This window comes from Carcharodon carcharias, chromosome 12 (genome assembly GCF_017639515.1).
Source record: "Carcharodon carcharias isolate sCarCar2 chromosome 12, sCarCar2.pri, whole genome shotgun sequence".
Taxonomy (NCBI): domain Eukaryota; kingdom Metazoa; phylum Chordata; class Chondrichthyes; order Lamniformes; family Lamnidae; genus Carcharodon; species Carcharodon carcharias.
This window is the reverse complement of record NC_054478.1, coordinates 65,342,695-65,362,010: the sequence shown is the minus strand read 5'-3', so window position 1 is coordinate 65,362,010 and position 19,316 is coordinate 65,342,695. Positions and strand designations below refer to the sequence as shown.

The 19,316-nt window shown below is 45.8% G+C and overlaps 1 protein-coding gene across 1 annotated transcript in view; it reads right to left on the bottom strand.

Annotated features, from left to right (window-relative positions):
- pla2r1 (phospholipase A2 receptor 1) overlaps positions 1-19,316 on the bottom strand; it is a 127,968-nt gene that overhangs the window by 19,717 nt on the left and 88,935 nt on the right. The window contains exons 23-26 of the mRNA XM_041200246.1: positions 12,924-13,074; positions 8,157-8,395; positions 7,866-8,034; positions 3,263-3,424 (exon numbers count right to left, since the gene is read on the bottom strand). Coding sequence (XP_041056180.1) covers positions 3,263-3,424; positions 7,866-8,034; positions 8,157-8,395; positions 12,924-13,074 — 721 coding nt within the window. The remainder of the gene's footprint in view (positions 1-3,262; positions 3,425-7,865; positions 8,035-8,156; positions 8,396-12,923; positions 13,075-19,316) is intronic.

The window sequence follows — 19,316 nt, the reverse complement described above, 5'->3', positions numbered from 1 at the left end:
CAAATGCTGCATCAAAGGACTTGATGCAGTCATCACCACCTTAGTGAGAAACGTTTAGCGGGCACTGAGATGAGCATATGGTTGGAGAGACCATCATGGCTGCAGGTCTTATGCTTTGAAGACAGTGAAGACAACCATAAGAAAAACAGAAAATGCTGGAAAAACTCAGCAGGTCTGACAGCATCTATGGAGAGAGAAACAAAGTTAACAGTTCGAGTCAGTATGACCCTTCTTCAGGTCATACGGACTCAAAACGTTAACTTTGTTTCTCTCTCCACAGATGCTGTCAGACCTGCTGAGTTTTTCCAGCATTTCCTGTTTTTGTTTCAGATTTCCAGCATCCACAGAATTTTGTTTTATTTTAATGAAGACAGCCATCTCATTTTGAGACACAATTACAGGCCACCCTTCCAAGGCTATTGAGGACGCCTAACTCAATGTTGTCTTAAGGAGTTAATAATGCATTTTTGCGAACACTTCCGGTAAAGAGTTTGACCAATCTCCCTGACATAACACAAGGGTCAAATAACTATTGAGTCAGCTACACATGACATGAATGTGAGGTTCACAAAGGGAGGCGATCACTGAGTGGGAGCCTGGCACACCCTCGCAATAAGAGGGCACATAGATGCATATGCATAATGCTTTCAAATGATAAGACCATTTTCATGTACAGAAAATGTATTTACAAAGGTGCTTGATATATTCGGTGATTGAATGCCCATGACCCAAAAGTGATGTCGAAATTTCTTTATTTTTCTAACCCTACTGCTATGTCTTGGTACATCTCTGACATTCGCAGCAGAAATAGGGGCAGCCTGCTGACTGCTACGGCCTGTTGTCTGTGATGACTTTGGCAGATGTCCTCCAGAAAGCTGAGACCTGGAGGACCCCAGCCTCCTTGACCTGTACAGCTGGAGGTGATGGGGTCAGAGGCAGAGGGGATTGGGATCATCTGAACACTCTTGGAGTCAGCTGGGAGGATGCCCCAGGGTCTCCAGCTGCTGACCTTCCTTCCTGTGGGTGTCCAAGGTTCCTTGCCTGATTCCTTGAGGAGAATGGGCTCCTGGAGGGAGGAGAAGAGGTTCCTGGAAGGAGGTCAAGGTGCCTCACACCTCCCCCTCGCCTAGCCACTGATGGATCCCACCAATGCTTATAGCGATGGAGTGCAGGACCGAGCGCAAATCCAGCAGGATCTGCTGCACCAAGGTTTCCAAGGCAGCTGTCACCCTTCCCATGGTGAGCGTGAGGCACCTGCATGTCAGGGCCAAGACATCTGACAGAATGTGGATGGGCTCCTCCATGCTTTGGTCAAGCCTGTCAAGCCTCTTGCAGCTGTACCTGATTTTCCACTGCTTGTTGTTGTGTCTCCAGCATGTTGGCGATGGCCGTTTCCAGAGGCTCATCATCTGACTCGGAATCAGCCTGATCTCCAGCAGTCCTCTGAGTGCCAGAGACCTGGGTTGTCACTGCCTTTGACTGCTGTGGAGACATGTTTATGAGGTGTTCTCCAGAAAGTGACCCTGAGTGTAATCTAGAACTATGACTGACTGAGGTATGTGTCTCTGTGCTGGTGGAGAGTGCAGGTGAACACAGTGACAGGTCTTCAGTGAATGGATCCCCATCATCCTCCTCTGAGGTGGGCTGTGGGCTGGGGTTTATGTTGGCTGTGCTAGTCTGAGTAGACCTGCTGGTGCCTGTAAGAGAGAAGATAGATTTAGTTCATGAACAGGCTGAATACAATATTGCATGTCACTCATTGTGAATGTCAGGATGTGATCAACTCATGGAGGGCTCATCCGTAATGGCTTGTTGTGAGAGGTTGATCTTGCCTTGCCCACAGGAGCAATCTCTGTCCTTCCCCGCCAATTTGGCAGCATTCTTCCTGAATTCAGAGAGCTCCTGTATGTTGACCATCCTTCCTCCATTCTGTGATCTCTCCATCTTCTTGTGGGCAAGCTTTGCCTGCAGGAAGACAAATGGATGAAATATGTTGAGAAGGGATGAAGCAGAGTTTGGGGAGCATACATGCCTACTGTGTGTGCTTAACCCTCCCCAATAAGGGCTGAGGATGGAGCTTATGCAACATGATAGATGAGATGCTGGTGATGTTAAAGTATCCATGAGACAAACAGTGCTGATGTCTTCCCCGCTAATATTGTGAGAGATTCCTGAACAGTGTAACCCTTTGAGTGCATGATGCCATTATGAGAGTGCAAGACTGGAGTGAGCTGAAGGTTGACTTACCCTGGCGGAGCATTTGAGATCATTCATTCTTTCCGTGCACTGAATGGCGTTTCTCGGGCGGGTGCCTGAGGGTGCCTAATGGGCTGATCTCCCTTGCAACCACAACCCAGGCTGGAGAGGTGAGGCTGGTGGGTCTCCTGGAGCCATCCCTTGGGTAGAGGACATCCTAGTGTTGGTGGACTCCACAGATGATGGCCTCAAGGGAGTCATTTCTGAACCTAGCTGCAGATTTTTTCTTGGGCGTAGCCATCTTGAGAGGGTTTCCGGAACACAGCAGGGCTGGAGAGAGTGAATGTGAGTGTTCGGGTGACATTTAAATGTGGCGCTCAGACCTTCAACCCCATTAGGTCACAACGGGGTGGATGAATCAGTTCCCGAACGGCCATGTGATTCGGAGAGCTACTCACTGATACATGAGTAATTAGTTTCTGAGCTCAAAACTGGGTGTGAATTACCACCACAACATCCAGCAGGAAACATGCTGCAAAACCAGCTCTCCACCACGCTTAGTTTCTAAAATGGACAATTCCGCCCTTAATTGCTTAATCAAGGGAATTTCAGTCAGGGATGATTAAAATGAATACACAAGCTTAATAGTGACAATTTGATGGGGAATAAATATACCAAGTAAACAGCTTTCATTTTTAGATCACTGACACAAAGGACGGCATGAGGCTAATTATAGTATCTTTGGCATTGTACTTCCTGAGCATGAAAACATCTGAAAGATTATAAGGTGAAAGAGCAACTTGACTATAAATTATTGGGGTTAGACTTGTTTACTGTCATAAATATCTTACAGCAGAAAAAGTACATCAAAAATGTGTAATAAATTAGAGAAGTATAATCATGATCCACAACTGTTGGATGATTCAAACATTTGTGAATTTGCCACCACTTTAAAAGTACCGTAAAACATAGTACATAGGCTGTAGCTCTATATCAGCTGAAATTTACACCAGCATGAACAGAATATTAGATTTTATGCTATGTTTTTCAGGGTGGAATGTCTTACCCAGGTTTCTGCAAACTTCTTTAGCTTCTTCCATTGTTAAACTTGAAGTATTGTATAAAACCAGGTCAAAAAGATAACAATTGCCTTGGAATGGAATCCAGGGCAACCCTTTAGCTACATTCGGGCACTTCATTTTCTTAGCCGGGAAACTTGATGTTGCAGCTGTAAACAGTAGATTAATTAGAAATATTCAATTCAAAGACTTTCTTCCCACACCGACAGACCGATATTAATCTGGTGAAATCAAGGTCAATGAAAACATAGCAATCTCATAACTGGTTTCTGTCTACTTAATGATGGCCCTCCAGGTTCCATCACTTTTATAGACGTCTGCCATTGGGTAGCGAAAACACTCAACTTTTTCGAGTGGTAGTTCCTTGCAGTAGGCAAATAGTTGTCCTAAGATGGAAATAGATTATGATTTGAGAACATAATTGAGTATTTGTACATAATGCACTCTCTAATCAGTTATACTGGGATATAGCCCCAAAAAGGTATTTATTTAGTGGGGAGGGGTGGGGAGATGTGAGGACAGGGCAGGAGGAGAAGCAGTGCTCTGCTACCTTGAACTATCCCCTTAACTTTCTGCTGGCTGGCGATATTGTGCCAGTCCCAATCCATTGAGCATCATCGCTCTCTGGTATTATTTAAATAAGGTCTGGGTGTCAAAATGGCCTTGATCTTCTTTTATTCTTTCATGGCATGTGAGCATCAGTGGCAAGGCCAGCATTTGTCAAAGGAGATCATTAGATTCTCTTTTGTTGGAAATGGTCATTGTCTGGCGCTTGTGTGGAAACAAATATATCTTGCCACTTATCAGTTCAAGCCTGTATGTTGTCCAGATCTTGCTGCGTATGGACATGGACTGTTTCAGTATCTGAGGTGTTACAAATGATACTGAACATTGTGCAATCATCAGCAAACATCCCCACGTCTGTCATTATGATGGAGGGAAAGTCATTGATGAAAGCTGAAGATGGGTGGGCCCAGGACAGCACCCTGAGGAACTCCTGCTGCAATGTCCTGGACTGAGGTGATTGACCTCTAACAACCTCAACATTCTTCCTTTGTGTTAGATATGGCTCCAACCAATGTAGAGTTTTCCCCCTGATTCGAATTGACTCCAGTTTTGCCGAGGCTCCTTATTGCCATACTCGATCAAATGCTGCTTTGTTGTCAAGGGCAATCTCACCACATCTCTGGAGTTCACTCTTTTCTTCATGTTTGGAACAAGGCTGTAATGAGGTCAGGAGCCAAGTGACGTTGGCAGAACCCAGACTGAGCATCAGTGAATAGGTGTATTGCTGTGTGAGTGCTGTTTGAAAGTGCTGTTGATGACACTTTCCATCATTATGCTGATGATTGAGAGGAGCAAGGAGGCAAGTACAAAGTAAGCAAACACAAAGATAGCAGTGCAGCTTGAGAAAGGAATGTAAGCTTTGGAATTTGGTAAGTGACGGAATTTTAAGGGTTAATCTCTTTCTAAAATCTGGTTAAGTTTGCATTTATCATTTAACTACAATTTAATGTTAAAATTAAGTTTCTTTCAGTCTTTGTCAGGCATAAACAAGCTCCCTGCTGGAGAGGCAGCTACTGTTAATCAATTAGATAGCTAGTTCAAACTGGTTTCTCTAGTTAGCAGTGCCTGACGCAACTTTGTAGAATTTCAGCTGGCCTTGCTAAGCGCACAAAGTTAACAAACATGAAGATAGCAGTTCGTGACTAAGTGAAATTGAGATAGAGTGTAAGCTTGGGAATTTTATAAGTGAAGGAATCTGGTGGAGTGAGGGTGGAAGTGCTGTTCTGACCTTTACAAAAAAGGAATAGTCTGAGAGAGGGAGTCAGAGACCGCGGGTGTGAGAGCTGGAGGCTGGAAGCATTAATTAGGTGAGCAGATAGGTGAGTGGTTAGTGAGTTTTAAGTTTTTTTCCCCTCTCTATAAATGGGGACAATAGTTTAAACTGATACTGGGGACATATAATAATCGTATTAAATGTATAGCTTAATTAGTTAAACCACTTGATATAACTACAGATAATCAATGAGGGATATTTCTGAACCTAATTTGTTAAATAAAACACAGTAAAGATGGCAGGACAGGTATCGTGTAGCAGATACACCATCTGGAAAAAGGTGGACACCTGTGAGATCTACAGCAACCAGGTCTGCAGTAAGTGTCTGCAGCTTGAAGAGTTTCAGCTCCGAGTTGATGACTGGAGACTGAGCTTCAGACACTGCGATGCCTCAGAGAGGGGAAAAGTTGCCTGGGCATTTTGTTTCAGGATGCAGTCACATCCCTCAGGCTAGGTGCTTTGAATTTGGACTTTGGTCAGGGACAGGAGGATGTGACTGCGAGTGAGGAAGGTATGGGGATCCAGAAGGTAGTAATTGAAGAGCCTCAGTCCTTGCAATGGTCCACCAGGTTCAAGATTCTTGCAGTTTGTATAGGCAACAGAAAGTATTGCAGAGAGGATGGGCAAACTGACCATAGTGTCTTGGTGCAGGGAGCCATTCAACTGGGAGTAGTTAAAAGGAATGCAGTTGTAGTATGGGGCAGACACTTAGAGGGGACAGATATGGTTCTCTGCATTTGAGAACGTGAGTCCCGAAGACTATGTTGCCAGCCAGGTGCCAGGATTAAGGACATCTCCTTAGGGTTGGAGATGATGTTGGAGTGGGAGAGGAAGGATCTAGTTATCGTGGTCTATGTGGGTACCAATGACATGGATAGGGCTAAGAAAGAGGTTCTGCTAAGGAAGTATGAGCAGCTAGGGGCTAAATTAAAAAGCAGAACCACAAAGGTAATAATCACTGGATTACTGCCTGAGCCACGTGCAAATTAGCATAGGGAAAATAAGATTAGAGATTCAATACATGGCTCAAAGAGGATACAGTTTACATCAAAAAATAATGGGGGCTTGCGAGAAAGGTACTGCATTAATCATGGGCGACTTTGATCTTCACATCGATTGGACAAATCAAACTGACAAAGATAGCCTAGAAGATGAATTCATAGAATGTATTTGGGACAGTTTCTTTGAACCTAACAGGAAACAGTCTATTTTGGAGTAATGAGTAATGAGAAGGGATTAAAGACCTCGTAGCAAAGGATGCTCTAAGCAAGAGTGAACATAGCGTGATGAATTCACATTCAGTTTGAGAGTGAGAACTGTGAGCCCATAACTCATGCCTTAAGCTTAAATAAAGGCAGTTACAAGGGTTTGAAGGTAGAGTTAGCGAAAGTGGACTGTGAAAATAGGTTAAAAGGGAAGATGGTAGAGAAGCTGTGACAGACATTTATGGAGATGTTTCATAAGTCTCAACAAAGATATATTCCATTGAAGATGAAAGACTCTGCCAGAAGGATGCACCATCTGTGGATAACTAAAGAGGTTGAAGATGTTATCAAATTGAAAGAAAGGGCATACAATGCTGTGCAGATAAGTGGTAGGCCAGAAGATTGGAAAAGTTTAGAAACCAGCAAAAGGTGCTAACAAAAAAAATAAAGAGTGAGAAGTTTGAGTATGAGAGAAGACTAGTAAGAAATATAAAAACAGACAGGGTTTGCTGGGCAGCCTTCAGAAGGCATAGGAGACCCATGCAAGTCTGGGAAAATCCCTGAGCCACCACTAATTTCTGGTGGGCTCAGGGATAATTGCCTTTCAGTGGCTCAATAGTGAGCCTAATTAACCAGCAAGTGGGTCTCCTTTGTCACCTCATTCCTACTGCTGATTAAATGGGGGACAGTTTTTCCACCAGCTGGAAAGGGCCGTGCAGCCTCCGCTACGATTATGCAGGCCTGCCCACCACCCAAGCTCACTCCAGCGTGCTCCATTAATTCCCAGCCCAAGGCCAACTTCTGCCATTATACTGTGGCTGAGATTAGCTAATTGGTCTGTATTGCTCTAAAATACTCTAGGTACAGGTGCTCACTGGGCCATAAAGGTGTCTGCGAGAGTTTGTTTCAATGCAGCTCAGCAGTGGCCATTATGACTTTGTTATCTGCAAAGCTGGCAACAGTCATTGGCTTTTTTTATAATTAACTCTTTCCGTTGGCCCTGACTTGGACTTTTCTTCAGTAACCTAGTACAAAGTTTCCCATGGACTGGTCAAAGTCACTGCAGACACCAGCAGAATAAAAAGATATACATTCTCTCAGTCTGGGCTGAATTTGAACCTAAGTTTCAGAGTCCTTGTGACTCCTGCCTCTCTCTTTATACCCCTCACACCCAGCATAATCTTCCTGAAGTGCCCTCTAAAGCTCAACTCATCCGCAAGACTAATGTTATGTTCCCTCATTCCCATTCCCACTAAACTGTTGAGCACCCATTTCCCTTCTCAGCCCCCACTCCAACTGACATTATCATTCTGAGTCTATAGGCAAGGACGATTACAGCCCATCTTGTGGAGGAATTATCTCCAACAGCAACTTATGGATTTCTGGGTTTATTTGTGCTTGTGCTTGTACAGATGCTGGAATTTGCTGTCTGATTTACTCCGTTATAATGGTGAGCACTGTAGACCTCATCACTGTAGGCCTCATCACTATTGGCCTCATCACTATTGGCCTCAGAATTAAAAGGTTTTGAAGCTGGATTCTTACTTCGCAAAACTTGGCAGAAGGCTCCTTGAAGTTGAGTTTCACAGTTAGTGGTCTTCCAGTAGCCATTAGTATCCATGTACCCACAATCATAAGATGAGTGAGGACCCTCCTCCGCCCAATGGCTGAATATAGTGCCACTACCATCTGACCAAATAAAGTTTTTTCCATCCTGCAAACAATGACAAGTATAGATGACAAGAACATTAATAGAATAGTAGCCTTTCTTTGTTTTTAAACACTAATTACTCAATAAGATTGAAGTTATTAACAATGGCGCAGTTTTGGACATACATCTGGGCTGGATAGTCCAATCCAATGCGGGTGTGACAGCCTATTCACAATGACTGTGAGAAAAGCTTGGTGGTATTGATCAGTGATGCTGACCAGTTCAGTTTCTCTTTGTCTGCATTCATTTAATGCTTCATACCACGTTAGATTCTTCTTAATCAGTGTGTATGTGTAGTTTCCATATGTAAAAGTATCAAGCGTTGGATAGGCAGATGACACATTTATATGATGGATGGATTTATCTATAGAAACAATAAAACAAGTATGATGGAATTTACAACACTGATTCCAAATGAGCATTGGAATAATTGATAGAAAGATATCCTGTATGACCTGTACTGATGTAATAAAAATCATTCCATCAGTACAGGTCATGCTGCATTGGTAAAACTCTTGTATAGTACAATGCAAAAGATCAAAAAGACTGTCAGTCATGGCTCAGTCAGTAGTACTCCTGCCTCTGAATCTCAAAGTTGCAGGTTCAAGCCCCATTCCAGGGCTTGAGCATAAAAATCAAGGCTGACACTCCAGTGCAGTACTGAGAAGTGCTGCACTTTTGGAGGTGCCATCTTTTGGATCTACCTGCCTGTTCAGGTGGATGCAAATATCCCATGGCATTATTTTGAAGAAGAGCAGGGGAGTTATCACTGGTGTTCTGGCCAATATTTATCTCTCAATCAATATCACAAAAACAGATTATCTGATCATCATCACATTGCTTTGTGTGGGAGTTTGCTGTGGTCAAATTGGCTGCCACGTTTTCAACATTTCCAAAGCACTTCATTGGCTGCAAAGTGCTTTGAGACATCTAGTAGTCATGAAAAACACTATAAATGCAAGTTTAAATAAAAACTTACAGGGCACACAGAAGTCAAAGAACAGCCCCATGTCTAAGAACGTTCTGGACTTCCCCAGCACAAGAGTTTTTGAGTGAGTCCTGAAAAGGAAAATGGTATGTCCTGTACTGAACTCTGGCAGGTGCTTAATAGGGTCAGGGTTAAATAAGTTATTGCCTAAAAGTAAGATAAGTAATCAAACTAATATCTGATGTCAATTCATAACACAGACCTTTTACAATTATAGGTATGCTCATTCAGCCATCATGAATATGTCAATGGTTGTACAAAAAACAAATTATATCTAGATGTACTAAATTGATTATTTTCCTCCCAAATTCTTATATGCTTGAGAATCCCTATGGATGGCGATCCTCCACAACAATGAAGAAATTTTGAAGTGCTTCAAACCTCTTAAATTAGTGGTAAGCAGTATCTTTTTATGACTTTCAGCATAGACTGGATTGGATCATAAAAAAACGTTTCCTTTCTTGTGAAAACATATTAATCATAGTTTGCTAGATTAAACTGCTGACTGGTCTACTTTAAAAAAAACCTTGATTTTTAAAAAATCTTATTTTTCCCCTCAGTCTTATTTTTATCAATCTAAAGAAACAAAGATCTTGCATTTGTATAGTGCCTTTCACAACCTCAGCTCCTCCTGAAGCATTTTATAGTGATGCGTAGTTTCTATCATTGTATGAGAAATGCAGTAGCCAATTTGCACATAACATGTATTACAAGCTATGTGATAATGACCAAATTATCTGCTTTTTTATTAAATTAAATTAAAAGCAAAATACTGTGGGTCAAAAACAGAAAGTCCTGGAAAAACCCAGCAGGTCTGGCAGCAACTGTGGAGAGAGAAACAGAGCTAACATGAAGGATAAGCATGGCAAGTTTCAGGAACTTTGGATAACGAAGGATATTGTGAGATTAGTCAAAAATAAAAGGGGAAGCATTCATAAGGGCTAGAAGGCTGGGAACAGATAAAGCCCATGGAGAATATAAAGAAAGTAGGAAGAAACTTAAGCAAGGAGTCAGAAGGGCTAAAAGGGGTCATGAAAAGTCACTGGCAACCAGGATTAAAGAAAATTCCAAGGCCTTTTATACATATGTAAAAAGCAAGAGGATAGCCAGGGAAAGGATTGGCCCGCTCAGGGACAGAGGCGGGAATGTGTGTGTGGAACCAGAAGAAATGGGAGAGATACTAAATGAATACTTCTCATCAGTATTCACCAAAGAGAAGGACTTAGCGGTCGATTTGTCTAGGGAAGAGTGTAGGTAGCCTGGATCATGTTGAGATCAAAAAAGAGGTGTTAGGCGTCTTGAAGAATATTGAGATGGATAAGTCCCCAGGGCCAGATGGGGTCTACCCCAGAGTACTGAGGGAGGCAAGGGAGGAGATTGCTGGGGCCTTGACAGAAATCTTTGTATCGTCACTGGCTACGGGTGAGGTCCCAGAGGACTGGAGAATGGCTAATGCTGTTCCATTGTTTAAGAAGGGTAGCAGGGATAATCCAGGAAATTACAGGTCAGTGATCCTTACGTCAGTCATAGGGAAATTATTGGAGAAGATTCTTCGTGACAGGATTTACTACCATTTGGAAGCAAATGGGCGTATTAGTGAGAGGCTGCATGGTTTTGTGAAGGGGAGGTCGTGTCTCACTAACTTGATCGAGTTTTTCGAGGAAATGACAAAGATGATTGACGATGGAAGGGCAGTGGATGTTATATACATGGATTTCTGAAAGACCTTTGACAAGGTCCCTCATGGCAGACTGGTACAGAAGGTAAAGTCACACGGGATCAGAGGTGAGCTGGCAAGATGGATACAGAATTGGCTTGGTCATAGAAGACAGAGGGTAGCAGTAGAAGGGTGCTTTTCTGAATGGAGAGCTGTGACTAGTGGAGCTCCGCAGGGATCAGTACTGGGACCTTTGCTGTTTGTAGTATACATTAATGATTTGGAGGAAAACGTAACTGGGCTAATTAGTAAGTTTGCAGACAACACTAAGGTTGGAGGAGTTGCAGATAGTGAAGAGGATTGTCAAAGGATACAACGGGATGTAGACCGGTTGGAGACTTGGGCGGAGAAATGGCAGATGGAGTTTAATGCGGACAAACGCGAGGGAATGCATTTTGGAAGGTCTAATACAGGCAGGAATTATACAGTAAATGGCAGAACCCTTAAGTGCATTGACAGGCAGAGGGATCTGGGTGTACAGGTCCACAGGTCACTGAAAGTGGCAATGCAGGTGGATAAAGTAGTCAGGAACGCTTGCTTTCATTAGCAGGGTTATTGAGTATAAAAGCTGGGAAGTCATGCTGCAGCTGTATAGAACCTTGGTTAGGCTATACTTGGAATATTGCGTGCATTTCTGGTCGCCACAGTACCAGAAGGATATGGAGGCATTGGAGAGGGTGCAGAGGAGGTTTAACAGGATGCTGCCTGGTCTGGAGGTTATTAGCTATGAGGAGAAGTTGGAGAAACTCGGATTGTTCTCACTAGAGTGATGGAGATTGAGGGGCGACTTGATAGAAGTTTACAAAATTATGAGTGGCATGGACAGAGTAGATAGAAGCTTTTTCCCAGGGTGGAAGAGTCAATTACTAGGGGACATAGATTTAAGGTGAGAGGAGAAAACTATAGAGGAGATGTGTGGGCAAGTTTTTTACGCAGAGGGTAGTGAGTATCTGGAATTCGCTGCCAGAGGAGGTGGTGGAAGCAGGTACGATAGTGGTGTTTAAGAGACAGCTTGACAAATACATGAATAGGATGGGAATAGAGGGATATGGACCCCGGAAGTGCAAAATGTTTTAATTGACAGGCAACATGATTGGCGCGGGCTTGGAGGGCCAAAGGGCCTGTTCCTGTGCTGTACTTTTCTTTGTTCTTTGTTCTAATGTTTCGAGGCAAATATGACTCTTCTTTGCTTTTTTATTTGTATGTTTTTTAAAAAATGATTACGGTTGATGGGTAAATTATTGTCCAAAATACCAGGAGGACTTCCCTGTACTTCCTCAAAATAGTGGCATGGGATTTTTTTTGCCATCCACCTGAGAGAACAGTTAAGAGCTCAGTTTAATGCCTCATCCAAAGGATGGCAACATCGACAATGCAGCAGCCCCTCAGTATTGCACTCGACTGACTGCACTGTAGTCAGCTTAGGTTTTGTAGTCCAGTCTCTGACATGGAACTTGAACCCACAACCTTCTGTGACAGAGGCAAGACGAGTGACAGCTGACAAAACAGAGTCTCAGGCCGGGATTTTCCAACCCTGTCGTAGGCAGGACCTGCCGCGGGCGAGGCGGCACCCCAGCCAGAAGTCCACTGACTTGCGGCAGGACTGGAAGATTCCGGCGGTGGGCAGGTGTGGAAAATCCCGCCCTCAATGTTATTTCTGATTTGGATTTTAGGCCTCATTTTTTTTTTGACATACCTAAGTAACTGCTTTAGCCACTAGTAATAGGGCATTATTCCAAGATCATTTCTTTACTTTCTTTTAGAATATAAAGGCAAAAAAAATATTTTGATGCCACCTTTTGTTTTAATCTGCATTGTAGCTCCTGTGTGGAACTGTTTCAATTAAAAACACATACTGTAATAAGTTATGAAATATAGCCATTTTAAGATGAGCTGTATGAACACCTATAAACAACAAAACAGACAGCCAATTTCTTCTGGAATAGGTTTGCTTCACACACTTATTAAACAAAGAATAATTCCAATCTTTATGTCCCAGAATTAGATCATCATGGACATGACAATAACTCATCATAGCTATGACTGCATGTTTAATATGATCTTTGTTGAGATTTCAATTTCCAAATACTGAAGTAATTGATCACTGTTACTGTACGCCTCAAAGCTGATGTAGGAGATATTTATTAATTAAAATCTAATTAAGATGATTTCTCTGAAGAATTTTACCTGGGTATTTCTGACAAACAAAGCCATAATTGTTTGTATTACAGGTTCTTGTGTACCATCTTCCAGCAGAATGATGAGCATGACTATTAGATAATAAAGCACACCTTTTCGACTCCTCTTGTAAGATAGGGCTATTAAGGTGTTTTGAATTCTGCAAAACACAGAAGTTTACAAATGTTAGCTGTTATAATTAGCTATGTTTCAGAAATATTTTATTTAAATATCCTTAAGAAAATATTTAAGGATAATGCACTTCAATTATCTTATCCTGAGGTACTTGTCTAGGAATTATTCCATTTAGACCAAAATCCCTAGCAAGCATTGACAGTTCTTTCAAATTGCATAACTGAGGTCAAAAATTGTCAACTCCTTGCTCCACTGGCAAAAGACCAGTGAAGTGAGTACCAGTGGCCTCTGTTTTTGGATGTACTGAGTAACCAGGGTCAGGTGGGATCACCTTGCTCACAAGTGTTGGATGGGTATCTTTGTCAGCATGGCTCAGTTTGGACGCTTCCAATAGGATAGAGGGTAAGAGAACAGCCCTAGTAAGCTGCTTTTTAGGTAACCGCAAAGAAAATTATAATTGCTGTCAAGCTGGCCCCATTTACAATGAGGCTGATATTACTCATACTGCTTATGGCCAAAAGGGCCAGGACTCAGGCCTGAACTGCTCCACCCAAATGGGCCTCACTTCTACTGTTGAACAAACCTACATTGCTGTGTTCATTCCATTTCGGTTGTTGGGCATTGGAGGAACTAGGGTCATGGAAATTTCGTCAAAGGGCTATGTTTCAGGTGCGTGCCTATTCTTCCATCTCAGGCCAAGTTGGGATTTGGCCACTGATCACATGCTTGGTGAAATCCTGTTATTTATGTTCCCGCCAGAAATTGTGTCCATGCCAGGCTTATGCACCTGATATGCTGCTGGCATAGAGAACATTTATCCCGATGTTTTTGTGCCATTTTGGAGACCTGGGGCAGAATTTTCTGTGCCCACTGGCAGCAGGCATGATAGGTGGCGGGCATGGACAATATGGCGTGATCTAGTTAACGACGGCAGAAGGCAGGTCGCAATTGTCAGCTCAGCCCGCTGATGGTGGGCCGCGTTTCCCACCAATGATCCGCGGGGAGCTCATTGTAATACATCAACATCTCATTAAAAGGCTGTCCTGCCAGGCTCTGGACCCCCATCTGATCGTCCATCCACATTGGCGGGAAAGCACATTGACATGCTTCAAAACGGCACAAAGGCAACGTGCACTTGGCGGGCTTCACTTTGGGGCAACTGAGGTGAGTGAACAGCATCATTTTCCACAGCTCGCTCGCCAGGGTCACCTGTTGTACTGCAGGCTTCGGGGCACTGGGGGGCCTAGGTGAAGTGCTGCCCTGCCTCAGAGGTGGCTGTTTTTGGGGGTGGGGGGGGGGGTTGGTGGTGGTGGTGGTGTTCAGGGGCAACTGCTGCCTGGCCCCAGAGGTGACTGTCCTCAGGATGGGACAACTGCTGCCCTGGCATTGGATCCTGCGCACAAACAATGTGGAGCAGGGTCAGCGAGGGAAGTGGCCACACAGTCGGGACACCCGTATAAACTGACCATCCCTCTGCAACTGAGACAGTTCAGGCGCAGCCATGCGGTGATATGATTGGGGTCGGGCTCGTAGCCTGCCCGCCTGTGCAAGCAATGTGGAGGCACCAACGTGCCACCAAGTCCCCCAGACCTTACCCCCCACCACCCTGGCAAAGATTGCAAGTCTGCAATCAGTTTAGTGGACTGCGCAGCAGTTGGATTGCACAAGTTATACACTCTCCTCGCAAACTCTGGCCATGTAGCAGTCACTGCCTCTTGCAATCTCAGCATCCCAATTTGAACCAGTGCCCCCAAGGCACAGGTTGACAGGGCAGCCATGCAGCACACTCATTTGTGGGCATCCAAGGAGTGGCCAGCATGTCCCAGGAAGTGTTAAGGGGTGGTCACACAGGGCCAGGAATGGATGCTAAGTGCACTCATGCTAACCACGCTTCTCTCTCTCTTTCATGCTGTAAGAGGACCACGTCAGGATCATGGATCCTGGTGGCCTAGCTATATGCCTACAGAGAGCAAAGAAGATGGAGGAGAGAGCGACTGAGGCTCCTGGCCGTGCTAAGGCAGGAGCAGCAACCTCAGGTAGAAGGGGCTGCTGGAACTCCTGAACACACTGCTCAGGAGCGACAGCAAGCCATGGCTGGTCGGCACCTAGCGACCCCCAGGGCCTATAGAAGCCTTCTGTCATTCCTACAGATGACCGAGAACCAGTGTCACCAAAGACTGCGCATGTCTAGGGACCTGGTCGCTTATATCTGCCACTTACTGCAGGACTTGGTGTAAAGGGGACATGGAGGACATCCACTGCCAGTGGCTGTGAAAGTGACCATGGTGCTCAATTTCTATGCTAGTGGCTCCTTTCAGGGCTCTACAGGTGACCTCTGTGGGATTTTACAATCCGCCACCCACAAATGCATCCATGAGGTCACGGATGCCATATCCTCAAGGGTACACAACTTTGTGCATTTCATCCGGGACTGGGACAGCCAGGATTCAAGGGCCATCGGAGTCGCCCAGATCTTGGGATTCCACAGGTGCAGGGTGAGATCGACTGCCCCCATGTGGCGCTCAGGTCACCATCGCTACACACAGTGGACTTCCACTCACTGAACGTGCAGCTGGTATGCGACCACCAGAAGCACAGGCTGCAGGTGTGAGCATGGTTTCCAGGAAGTGTGCACGATGCCTACATCCTCAGTCGTTTGTAGATCCCTGCAGTCTTCTAGGGTCCAAAGATGCTGCAGGGATGGTTCCTCGAGGACAATGGCTACCTGCAGATGTGTGGCTGGCGGCCTCAGTCTGCAGCAGAGCGATGGTATAATGAAGCTCATGCTGCCGCTCGCAACTTGGTGAAGCAGACCATGGGATACTGAAGATGCGGTTCTGGTGCCTGGACTGGTCTGGCAGTGCCCCGCAATATAGCCCACAGTAGGTGTCATGCATCATTGATGTCTGTTGAGCCCTTTACAACCTGGCACTCCAACGGGGAGATGAGCTGGCTGAGGAAGAGATGGAGGAGCTGGCGGTCTCCTCGAATGAGGAAGATGCAGCGGCAATGAGAGTGAGGAGGTCCTCGGTGGTGACGATGACAGGGATGAGGCTATCGCACTGGCTAGACAAGGCAGGTGCGCTTGGGAGGCCCTTATAGCTGCCAGATTTGTGGAGGATGATGACGGCATACAATGAGGTGCCCCCATAGATCCTCACATCGCAGTTGTGAACATTTGACTCCAGTCTAGCATATAGCAGAGCCGATACCCTCTTTAAGAATGCTCCTGTCACGGAGACACAGTGGAGGCCCTAATAGTCGCTTGATCACAGAAGGATGATGATAACATGCAGTGAGGACACTCCATGAATCTTCACATAGACTCTGAGAATGTCTGGCTCCTGTCTGGCCGAGTGCAGCTCCCTTGCATTCCATGATCAGGGCCATCTCAGAGACGCAGCCACGAAACTTTAGATGCATGCAATGCTGTTTCTGCCTTCACCAGCTGAGCCCTTCAGGAGCTGGTTCACAGCATCAATGATCACAGATGCTGGTGTGATGGGGGATAGCTTCACCTTAAATGTCCTAGGAGCACACTGAGAGATTGCGAGAACGATATGGCACCTGCCCACTACATTCTAGCAGCAATGACCAGCACCACCAAGGTGCAGGCATCTGTAATGTTTCCAGGGAGTGTGAGGCTGGACCATCACTGTGGTCTGAAGGCTGCACAGAGCACAGGGAAGAGGCCCTGGGCTGAGACACCTGCCTCTTATCTTGTGCAGAAAGGTTTCTCATCCGAGTGACAAGAACATGGCTCATCAGAACAAGGGGCCACAGGCAGCGAGACATTCTTAGGAATTTATTGGCAATAGTGAGCAGTATGTACAAGTAACCAACACGTCTGCCCAGACTGTGCAACTACTTTTCCTTAACTGCCGTAACACTGCTGCTACATCTTGGTGCTCTCTGGACATCCAAAGCAGAGATGGAGGCAGCCGACTGACTGTGATGCCCTGTCTGTTACGACTCTCGCAGGCATCCTCTGGAGGGCCGAGACTTGGAGGGCCCCGGCCTGCTTTCAGAGTTCTGCTGTGTGGCAGTGACACCCTCCTTGGCCTGTGAAGCCGGAGCTGCAGAGGTCACCGGAAAAAGGGAGTCAGATGGGCAGGACACTCCGAGTCACCTGGGTGAATGACCCTGGGGTGTGCACCTGTTGATGCTCCTCCCTACGGGTGCCTGAGGGCCCCTGGCTGACTCCTTGAGGAGAAGGGGTAGCTGGAGTAAGATTGAGCTGCCCAGTACCTCTCTCATGTACACATTGTTGGAGGCCAACTATGGCAACTGCGATGGAGTTAAGCCCATGCAGCAGTGCAGGAGCGATGTCCTGGACCAAGGTCTCCATGGCGGCCGTCATCCTGCCAGTGCTGACCTCGGTGCATTGCAATTCCAGCACTATCACCTCAGCCTGAAGATGGGTGGGACTCCTCCATCATGCCTTGCAATCTGAGGAATGCAGCGGACATCCCTTCCTGATGTTCCTGAGTTTGCCTTTGCAGCTCCAGCAACTGAGACATGACCGAGTCTGGAGGCTCATCACCTGACTGGGACTCTGCAAATTTCTGGCCTCCAGCAGTCCTCCGAATGCTGGGGACCTGGGAAGTCCCTGCCACCACCTGCTGTGGTTTAGACTGTGCACTGTGTTCACCAGTATGTGATCCCGTGCCTATTCTAGAGCTAGGTCCTACTGGTCTCTCTCTGCACTGGTAGAGGGTGTTGGTGAGCACTGTGACGGAAATTTGAGGCGGATGCAGACGACATTATGGTTGGAGAAGTTGCAGATAGTGAAGAGGATTGTCAAAGGATACTATGGGATATAGATCAGTTGGAGACTTGGGCGGAGAAATGGCAGATGGAGTTTTATCCGGACAAATGAGAGGTAATGCATTTTGGAAGGTCTAATACAGGCAGGTATTATACGGTAATGGCAGAACCCTTAAGTGCATTGACGGAAAGAGGGATCTCGGTGTACAGGTCCACAGGTCACTGAAAGTGGCAACGCAGGTGGATAAGATAGTCAGGAAGGCATATGGCATGCTTGCCTTCATTGGCAGGGGTATTGAGTATAAAAGCTGGGAAGTCATGCTGCAGCTGTATGGCAGTGGCCTGTGAAAGAGGACACATTGCTCACAGCATGGTTGTCTGATGGATGTTGCACAGCTGGATCCTCAGTTCCTAAAGCCGCGCCAACCTCACTGTCAGCACAGGAATGGTCCAGATTGTGGCCAGCCAGCTGGATGGCTCTGTTTTCAAAGTCTGTGAGGACCTTAATACTCAGATATTCTGCCACCAGTCTGCGACCTCTCTCCCTTGTTGTGTGCCAGCTTGTCCTGCAGATAGAGATGGAGAGAGTGTAAGCAGGACGCCTGCCAGGCCAGATGATAAATGTGCCTGGCCTCTGTGGGTGGTGAGCGCTCCCATGGACGAGCTGAGGACAATGAAAGAGTGTGAGAGTGAATGGTGATGTCTCTTGAACTGGTAGTGAGTGAGGGCCCTGTGGATGTGTGATGAGTTTGAGTGTACGCGTTGAGAGTGATGAAAAGAATGACTTACCCTGGCAGAATGGAGATCATTCATCCTCATGTGGTACTGGGTGGCTGTGCTCTTCTGAAGGGTGCTGGTGCTGACCACTGCTGCCACCGCCTCCCAAGCCAGATTGGTCACATTGTTGTGCATCCTGTGGCCAGAGCGGGGTTACAGGATATCCCGGAAGGCCTCCAAAGGATTCACTAGCTCGAGGGACCCGTCATTAAGCCCGGGGTTTGGGGGCGGGGGGGGGCGGGTGGCTGTGATCTTTTGTCCTTTGCTGGCCATGTCTCCCGGGAAGTGTTGGTGAGCTGGTTTAAACATGGCGGCTGTGATGCAACGGCAGGGTGATGGTGGGAGAGCAAATGACAGCCCGCTCGCCATGGAAATGGCATGTTTCCTGGGAATGCATAAATAACGAGGCGGGTTTGGGACAATATGGCATCATTGCGGCCGGCGGCTAAAACATCGTTTTACCTGCCCGTTACTGTACTCAGTGCAAATCTGGGAAAATCCCGGCCCTGGTGGTGAAAACTGTCCTCAAAAATTTTGATCATCCCTCCCTTGTCTAGTGTTTGCTACTATCTGTGAATTGGTAAGTGTAGGGGTTTGCGATGACAAGCAACTAAGACTCAGGAATTGAGATGGGGAACCTAAGTGTTCTATTTTGGTTGCCAGCCTTCATAATAGCAAGATATCAACCATGATTCAGAAGCATGGCATTAGGTGGCAAGATTT